Source organism: Oncorhynchus clarkii, chromosome 11, assembly GCF_045791955.1.
Source record: "Oncorhynchus clarkii lewisi isolate Uvic-CL-2024 chromosome 11, UVic_Ocla_1.0, whole genome shotgun sequence".
In the NCBI taxonomy this organism is placed as follows: domain Eukaryota; kingdom Metazoa; phylum Chordata; class Actinopteri; order Salmoniformes; family Salmonidae; genus Oncorhynchus; species Oncorhynchus clarkii.
In genome coordinates, this window is record NC_092157.1 from 17,525,651 (window position 1) to 17,535,650 (window position 10,000).

At 51.8% G+C, this 10,000-nt stretch overlaps 1 protein-coding gene across 1 annotated transcript in view; it reads right to left on the minus strand.

Annotated features, from left to right (window-relative positions):
• LOC139420310 (contactin associated protein 2a) overlaps window positions 1-10,000 on the minus strand; it is a 264,488-nt gene that overhangs the window by 105,329 nt on the left and 149,159 nt on the right. Inside the window, exons 11-12 of the mRNA XM_071170257.1 lie at window positions 1,749-1,911; window positions 34-140 (exon numbers count right to left, since the gene is read on the minus strand). Coding sequence (XP_071026358.1) covers window positions 34-140; window positions 1,749-1,911 — 270 coding nt within the window. The remainder of the gene's footprint in view (window positions 1-33; window positions 141-1,748; window positions 1,912-10,000) is intronic.

Here is a 10,000-nt window from a genome sequence, read left to right on the forward strand (position 1 = left end):
CATTCACGCACACACAGACACACACACACTCACAAGTGTGGCATGTGGCTCCAGTGTATCCGGTTCCGTCACATGTGCAGCTAAACCTGTCCCAGGTCTGTTTACACCTGCCTCCATGCTCACAATGGTTAGGCATACACCTAGAGAGAAAGGTGGAAAGGGGGAGGAGGATGGGGGAGAGAGGTGGGATAGGGAAAGAGAGAGATGGAGAGAGAAAAATAAATATTCACTCAGCATTTTTAAATTTTTTGGTATTCACCATAGACTATTTCCTATGCCATTATACGTTTCTCTCCAAAACATTGATATTAATTTATTTCCAACAGAAACATGTTTTGATGTGTGAGCTGAATGAAATGTCCCCAGGCTTCAGTCAAAAGTGTTACTGCCCCAGGGTTAGCTTTCACAAACATCCTCCAGACATACACTGGCCTTCTGTATCAGAATGTAAATTCCTGCTTGTAAATCCAGGGAGGACAAAACAGAAGCTTGCCACTTGAAAAGAAAGCAAAGTGATCAAACCCCCTCCAACGCTGTTCACTCAGATGAAAAGGGGCTTTATAACACTTAGAGGAAGTCGGCTAGAAAAGACAGTGAAGTATTGCAGCTATTGGAGCCTCTGAAACATTCTCCGTACCTTGGGGTATCCAAGCGGAAAAATAGCATTCCCGCTATGGATAAAGACAAGACTATCAGTGCTCTCAACTCACAATCGCATTACGAAACTGGTGTTAAATCAAGGCTGGATAATTCCCTACTCAGTACAGACACACACATGTGTATGTGTATGTGCATGTGCATGTGTATGTGTGAGAGAGAGGAATGTGTGGGTGACAGGGAAAGAGGGAGAGATTGAAGGAGAGTAAGAGAGAACAGAAGGGGTGACAGACAGACAGACAGACAGACAGACAGACAGACAGACAGACAGACAGACAGACAGACAGACATACATACATACAGACAGACAGACAGAGAGAGAGAGAGAAAGCTTAGCCTTTTGAATCTGTTCTAAAGCAGACCAATTCTGCAGCTGTAAGAATAGAGTGCTTTTACCATGGTGAGGAGGTGGAGGGACCTTGGAACAAAGGAGACATGAAAGCAAGAATTAAACATCTAAATCAAGACAATCCCTGTTCTGAATCGCCCCGAAGCCAAGCTCTTCTTTGTAGAGCAAGGAAAGCATCGGTTTGTGTTTGTACAATGACCGACACTGATCTCTGTGTGTGCTGTATGTTGTGCTGAACATGTTTAGGTAAACAATGAGAAATAAAGGATGCTTTTCCATGGCTTTTTGTGTCTCAGTGCAAATACGGCAGTGATGCTTCTATAACCAGTGGTCTCCACAACCCAATGTATCGCAAATGTTAACCTTAAAAAAAATTTAAGGAGTGAAACCAACCTCTCCAAAGTCAGATATTATAGATACTATTGATGCGTTCATTCTATCAATTCAATAAATGTATGCAATTAACAAAAACTGTTGTCAAAGTTTAATGTAACAGCTTCAGCATCACAGAGATGCATTGATTCGAGAGAGAGATTTCATATTTATATGACTGAGAAAATGTGGGCCACCTGCAATCAGAAGTACAATACAATGTATTCGTCTGGAGAAATATTAATAAATATATATATATATATCTCTAGTGACCATCAGCTCTCTGACCTCATTATTAGTTCAAACATCAAACATTTGAAAAATAAACTTACACACCAAAGATCGTATGTGTTTGTTTGGGTCTCCTTACCTGTCTATAATGGCACACATGTCTAAGCTGACATTCTCAAATGCTCCCACAATGCCTTTCTCCACGGCATGCATATCAGCCGGCTGATCGTCCAATAGAATTGCCTGCATGCAGCCCTGAAACGACTTCTGTGTGGGTGGGGCTAAGGTAGGCAGGAAGTACCCTGAGAGAGAGAAAGAGGCGAGAGAGAGAGAGAGAGAGAGAGAGGAGAGGGGAAAGAGAAAGAGAGGGGATAGAAAGAGAGGGTGAGGGTGTGGGGTTGGGAGAGAGAGGAGAGGCGATGGGGGAGAAAGAGAGCGAGAGGGAGCAGAGGGGGAGAAAGGGAGAGCTATAAAACACAGAGGACATCTCCATCATTAAAGTGTAACAGTCTGTCAGACATGATGTCAATCAACCTCATGGCCATCGCACTACATTACTTACTATTGAGGCAAACCTGTCTAGGTGTGTGTGATTGTGTGATTGTGTGTGTGTGTGTGTGTGTGTGTGTGTGTGTGTGTGTGTGTGTGTGTGTGTGTGTGTTTGTGTGTGTGTGTGTGTGTTTTCAGCACTCATTTTGTGTATGGGATTTCTTCCAAAAGTTTCTCAAGTCACCACCACCATCTGTCTAAACTGTCTCCACCCCTGCCTCCTACTGCCTACCAAAGAGAGAAATAAAGAGAGAAAGAAAGAGAGAGAGAGAGCGACAGAGAGAGACAGAGAGAAAATAATGACAGAGAAAAAGAAAGAAAGAGAGAGAGAATACATGAAGAGAAAGCTAGAAGGAATATATAAAAAGAAAGCTAGAAAGGAAGGGAGAGGGGCAGTCTCATTGGTACTGGTTCTGGTTCTACATTCCCGGTGGGCTCCATCAGCCTGCAATCAGATTCCCCGCTGACCTGCAGCAGCATCAGAGCAGACATCCAGGACCAGAGTAGAGTCCCATCCAAACATTCACCTCCCAGGACCAGAGCAGAGTCCCATCCAAACATCCACCCCCCAGGACCAGAGTAGAGTCCCCTCTCTCTCAGGGTACTTCCTGCCTACATTAGCCCCAGGACCAGAGTAGAGTCCCATCCTAACATTCACCCCCCAGGACCAGAGTAGAGTCCCATCCTAACATTCACCCCCCAGGACCAGAGTAGAGTCCCATCATAACATTCACCCACCAGGACCAGAGTACGGTCCAATCCTAACATTCACCCCCCAGGACCAGAGTCCCATCATAACATTCACCCACCAGGACCAGAGTACGGTCCAATCCTAACATTCACCCCCCAGGACCAGAGTAGAGTCCCATCCAAACATTCACCCCCCAGGACCAGAGTAGGGTCCAGTCCTAACATTCACCCCCCAGGACCAGAGTAGGGTCCCATCCTAACATTCACCCCCAGGACCAGAGTAAAGTCCCATCCTAACATTCACCCCCCAGGACCTGAGCAGAGTCCCATCCTAACATTCAACCATTCCCCAGGACCAGAGTAGAGTACCATCCTAACATCCATCCCCCAGGACCAGAGTAGTCCAATCCTAACATTCATCCCCCCCAGGACCAGAGTAGAGTCCCATCCTAACATTCACCCCCCAGGACCAGAGTAGAGTCCCATCCTAACATTCACCCCCCAGGACCAGAGTAGTCCCATCCTAACATTCATCCCCCCCCCAGGACCAGAGTAGAGTCCCATCCCAACATTCACCCCCCAGGACCAGAGTAGAGTCCCATCCTAACATTCACCCCCCAGGACCAGAGTAGTCCCATCCTAACATTCACCCCCCCCCCAGGACCAGAGTAGAGTCCCATCCTAACATTCACCCCCAAGACCAGGGTAGAGTCCCATCCTAACATTCACCCCCCAGGACCAGAGTAGAGTCCCATCCTAACATTCACCCCCCAGGACCAGAGTAGAGTCCCATCCTAACATTCACCCCCCAGGACCAGAGTAGAGTCCCATCCTAATATTCACCCCCAGGACCAGAGTAGTCCCATCCTAACATTCATCCCCCCCAGGACCAGAGTAGAGTCCCTTCCTAACATTCATCCCCTCCAGGACCAAAGTAGAGTCCCATCCTAACATTCACCCCCAGGACCAGAGTAGTCCCATCCCAACATTCACCCCCCAGAACCAGAGTAGAGTCCCATCCTGACATTCAACCCCCCCCAAGACCAGAGTAGTCCCATCCTAACATTCTCCCCCCCAGGACCAGAGTAGTCCCATCCTAACATTCATCCCCCCCTGGACCAGAGTAGATTCCCATCCTAACATTCAACCCCCAGGACGAGAGTAGAGTCCCATCCTAACATTCACCCCCCAGGACCAGAGTAGAGTCCCATCCTAACATTCACCCCCCCAGGACCAGAGTAGGGTCAAATCCTAACATTCACCCCCCAGGACCAGAGTAGAGTCCCATCCAAACATTCACCCCCCAGGACCAGAGTAGGGTCCAGTCCTAACATTCACCCCCAGGACCAGAGTAGGGTCCCATCCTAACATTCACCCCCAGGACCAGAGTAAAGTCCCATCCTAACATTCACCCCCCAGGACCTGAGCAGAGTCCCATCCTAACATTCAACCATTTCCCAGGACCAGAGTAGAGTCCCATCCTAACATCCATCCCCCAGGACCAGAGTAGTCCCATCCTAACATTCATCCCCCCCAGGACCAGAGTAGAGTCCCATCCTAACATTCACCCCCCAGGACCAGAGTAGAGTCCCATCCTAACATTCACCCCCCAGGACCAGAGTAGTCCCATCCTAACATTCACCCCCTAGGACCAGAGTATTGTCCCATCCTAACATTCACCCCCCAGGACCAGAGTAGAGTCCCATCCTAACATTCACCCCCAGGACCAGAGTAGACTCCCATCCTAACATTCACCCCCAGGACCAGGGTAGAGTCCCATCCAAACATTCACCCCCAGGACCTGAGCAGAGTCCCATCCTAACATTCAAGCATCCCCCAGGACCAGAGTAGTCCCATCCTAACATTCATCCCCCCCAGGACCAGAGTAGAGTCCCATCCTAACATTCACCCCCCCCCCAGGACCAGAGTAGAGTCCCATCCTAACATTCACCCCCCAGGACCAGAGTAGTCCCATCCTAACATTCACCCCCTAGGACCAGAGTATTGTCCCATCCTAACATTCACCCCCCAGGACCAGAGTAGAGTCCCATCCTAACATTCACCCCCCAGGACCAGAGTAGAGTCCCATCCTAACATTCACCCCCAGGACCAGGGTAGAGTCCCATCCTAACATTCACCCCCTAGGACCAGAGTAGAGTCCCATCCTAACATTCACCCCCCAGGACCAGAGTAGAGTCCCATCCTAACCTCCCCCCCCCAGGACCAGAGTAGAGTCCCATCCTAACATTCACCCCCCAGGACCAGAGTAGAGTCCCATCCTAACATTCACCCCCCAGGACCAGAGTAGTCCCATCCTAACATTCCCCCCCCCCCCCAGGACCAGAGTAGAGTCCCATCCTAACATTCACCCCCAGGACCAGAGTAGAGTCGCATCCTAACATTCATCCCACCCAGGACCAAAGTAGAGTCCCATCCTAACATTCAGCCCCAGGACCAGAGTAGTCCCATCCTAACATTCACCCCCCAGGACCAGAGTAGAGTCCCATCCTAACATTCACCCCCAAGACCAGAGTAGTCCCATCCTAACATTCATCCCCCCCTGGACCAGAGTAGATTCCCATCCTAACATTCACCCCCCAGGACCAGAGTAGAGTCCCATCCTAACATTCACCCCCCAGGACCAGAGTAGTCCCATCCTAACATTCACCCCCCAGGACCAGAGTAGAGTCCCATCCTAACATTCACCCCCCAGGACCAGAGTAGAGTCCCATCCTAACATTCACCCCCAGGACCAGGGTAGAGTCCCATCCTAACATTCACCCCCTAGGACCAGAGTAGAGTCCCATCCTAACATTCACCCCCCAGGACCAGAGTAGAGTCCCATCCTAACATTCACTCCCCAGGACCAGAGTAGAGTCCCATCCTAACATTCACCCCCCAGGACCAGAGTAGAGTCCCATCCTAACATTCACCCCCCCCCCCCCCCCCCCAGGACCAGAGTAGAGTCCCATCCTAACATTCACCCCCAGGACCAGAGTAGTCCCATCCTAACATTCATCCCCCCCAGGACCAGAGTAGAGTCGCTTCCTAACATTCATCCCCCCAGGACCAGAGTAGTCCCATCCTAACATTCATCCCCCCCTGGACCAGAGTAGATTCCCATCCTAACATTCACCCCCCAGGACCAGAGTAGAGTCCCATCCTAACATTCACCCCCCAGGACCAGAGTAGTCCCATCCTAACATTCACCCCCAGGACCAGAGTAGTCCCATCCTAACATTCATCCCCCCCAGGACCAGAGTAGAGTCGCTTCCTAACATTCATCCCCCCCAGGACCAAAGTAGAGTCCCATCCTAACATTCACCCCCAGGACCAGAGTAGTCCCATCCTAACATTCACCCCCCAGGACCAGAGTAGAGTCCCATCCTAACATTCACCCCCAAGACCAGAGTAGTCCCATCCTAACATTCATCCCCCCCAGGACCAGAGTAGAGTCGCTTCCTAACATTCATCCCCCCCAGGACCAGAGTAGTCCCATCCTAACATTCATCCCCCCCTGGACCAGAGTAGATTCCCATCCTAACATTCCCCCCCCAGGACCAGAGTAGAGTCCCATCCTAACATTCACCCCCCAGGACCAGAGTAGTCCCATCCTAACATTCATCCCCCCCAGGACCAGAGTAGAGTCCCATCCTAACATTCACCCCCAGGACCAGAGTAGTCCCATCCTAACATTCATCCCCCCCAGGACCAGAGTAGAGTCGCTTCCTAACATTCATCCCCCCCAGGACCAAAGTAGAGTCCCATCCTAACATTCACCCCCAGGACCAGAGTAGTCCCATCCTAACATTCACCCCCCAGGACCAGAGTAGAGTCCCATCCTAACATTCACCCCCAAGACCAGAGTAGTCCCATCCTAACATTCATCCCCCCCAGGACCAGAGTAGAGTCGCTTCCTAACATTCATCCCCCCAGGACCAGAGTAGTCCCATCCTAACATTCATCCCCCCCTGGACCAGAGTAGATTCCCATCCTAACATTCACCCCCCAGGACCAGAGTAGAGTCCCATCCTAACATTCACCCCCCAGGACCAGAGTAGTCCCATCCTAACATTCACCCCCAGGACCAGAGTAGTCCCATCCTAACATTCATCCCCCCCAGGACCAGAGTAGAGTCGCTTCCTAACATTCATCCCCCCCAGGACCAAAGTAGAGTCCCATCCTAACATTCACCCCCAGGACCAGAGTAGTCCCATCCTAACATTCACCCCCCAGGACCAGAGTAGAGTCCCATCCTAACATTCACCCCCAAGACCAGAGTAGTCCCATCCTAACATTCATCCCCCCCAGGACCAGAGTAGAGTCGCTTCCTAACATTCATCCCCCCCAGGACCAGAGTAGTCCCATCCTAACATTCATCCCCCCCTGGACCAGAGTAGATTCCCATCCTAACATTCCCCCCCCAGGACCAGAGTAGAGTCCCATCCTAACATTCACCCCCCAGGACCAGAGTAGTCCCATCCTAACATTCATCCCCCCCAGGACCAGAGTAGAGTCCCATCCTAACATTCACCTCCCAGGACCAGAGTAGTCCCATCCTAACATTCATCCCCCCCAGGACCAGAGCAGAGTCCTATCCTAACATTCACCACACAGGTCCAGAGCTGAGTCCCATCCTAACATTCACCCCCTAGGACCAGAGCAGAGTCCTATCCTAACATTCACCCCCCAGGAACAGAGTAGAGTCCTATCCTAACATTCACCCCCCAGAACCAGAGCAGAGTCCCATCCTAACATTCACCCCCCAGGACCAGAGTAGAGTCCTATCCTAACATTCACCCCCCAGGACCAGAGTAGAGTCCCATCCTAACAGTCCCCCCCCAGGACCAGAGGAGTCCCATCCTAACATTCACCCCCCAGGACCAGAGCAGAGTCCCATCCTAACATTCACCCCTCAGGACCAGAGCAGAGTCCCATCCTAACATTCACCCCCCAGGACCAGAGTAGAGTCCCATCCTAACATTCACCCCCCAGGACCAGAGTAGAGTCCCATCCTAACATTCACCCCCCAGGACCAGAGTAGAGTCCCATCCTAACATTCACCCCCCAGGACCAGAGTAGTCCCATCCTAACATTCACCCCCTAGGACCAGAGTATTGTCCCATCCTAACATTCACCCCCCAGGACCAGAGTAGAGTCCCATCCTAACATTCACCCCCCAGGACCAGAGTAGAGTCCCATCCTAACATTCACCCCCAGGACCAGGGTAGAGTCCCATCCTAACATTCACCCCCTAGGACCAGAGTAGAGTCCCATCCTAACATTCATCCCCCCCAGGACCAGAGTAGAGTCCCATCCTAACATTCACCACCCAGGACCAGAGTAGTCCCATCCTAACATTCATCCCCCCCAGGACCAGAGCAGAGTCCTATCCTAACATTCACCACACAGGTCAAGAGCTGAGTCCCATCCTAACATTCACCCCCAGGACCAGAGCAGAGTCCTATCCTAACATTCACCCCCCAGGAACAGAGTAGAGTCCATCCTAACATCCCTCCTCAGGACCAGAGCAGAGTCCCATCCTAACATTCACCCACCCCCCAGGACCAGAGTAGAGTCCCATCCAAACATTCACCCCCCAGGACCAGAGTAGAGTCCCATCCTAACATTCACCCCCCAGGACCAGAGTAGAGTCCCATCCTAACATTCACCCCCCAGGACCAGAGTAGTCCCATCCTAACATTCACCCCCTAGGACCAGAGTATTGTCCCATCCTAACATTCACCCCCCAGGACCAGAGTAGTCCCATCCTAACATTCACCCCCCAGGACCAGAGTAGAGTCCCATCCTAACATTCACCCCCCAGGACCAGAGTAGAGTCCCATCCTAACATTCACCCCCAGGACCAGAGTAGAGTCCCATCCTAACATTCACCCCCAGGACCAGAGTAGAGTCCCATCCTAACATTCACCCCCCCAGGACCAGAGTAGAGTCCCATCCTAACATTCACCCCCCAGGACCAGAGTAGAGTCCCATCCTAACATTCACCCCCCAGGACCAGAGTAGAGTCCCATCCTAACATTCACCCCCAGGACCAGAGTAGTCCCATCCTAACATTCATCCCCCCCAGGACCAGAGTAGAGTCGCTTCCTAACATTCATCCCCCCCAGGACCAAAGTAGAGTCCCATCCTAACATTCACCCCCAGGACCAGAGTAGTCCCATCCTAACATTCACCCCCCAGGACCAGAGTAGAGTCCCATCCTAACATTCACCCCCAAGACCAGAGTAGTCCCATCCTAACATTCATCCCCCCAGGACCAGAGTAGAGTCGCTTCCTAACATTCATCCCCCCCAGGACCAGAGTAGTCCCATCCTAACATTCATCCCCCCCTGGACCAGAGTAGATTCCCCTTAACATTCACCCCCCAGGACCAGAGTAGAGTCCCATCCTAACATTCACCCCCCAGGACCAGAGTAGTCCCATCCTAACATTCACCCCCCCCCCCCCCCCAGGACCAGAGTAGAGTCCCATCCTAACATTCACCCCCCAGGACCAGAGTAGTCCCATCCTAACATTCATCCCCCCCAGGACCAGAGTAGAGTCCCATCCTAACATTCACCTCCCAGGACCAGAGTAGTCCCATCCTAACATTCATCCCCCCCAGGACCAGAGCAGAGTCCTATCCTAACATTCACCACACAGGTCCAGAGCTGAGTCCCATCCTAACATTCACCCCCCAGGACCAGAGCAGAGTCCTATCCTAACATTCACCCCCCAGGAACAGAGTAGAGTCCTATCCTAACATTCACCCCCCAGGACCAGAGCAGAGTCCCATCCTAACATTCACCCCCCAGGACCAGAGTAGAGTCCTATCCTAACATTCACCCCCCAGGACCAGAGTAGAGTCCCATCCCAACATTCACCCCCCAGGACCAGAGGAGTCCCATCCTAACATTCACCCCCCAGGACCAGAGCAGAGTCCCATCCTAACATCCACCCCTCAGGACCAGAGCAGAGTCCCATCCTAACATTCACCCACCCCCCAGGACCAGAGTAGAGTCCCATCCAAACATTCACCCCCCAGGACCAGAGTAGAGTCCCATCCTAACATTCACCCCCCAGGACCAGAGTAGAGTCCCATCCTAACATTCACCCCCCAGGACCAGAGTAGAGTCCCATCCTAACATT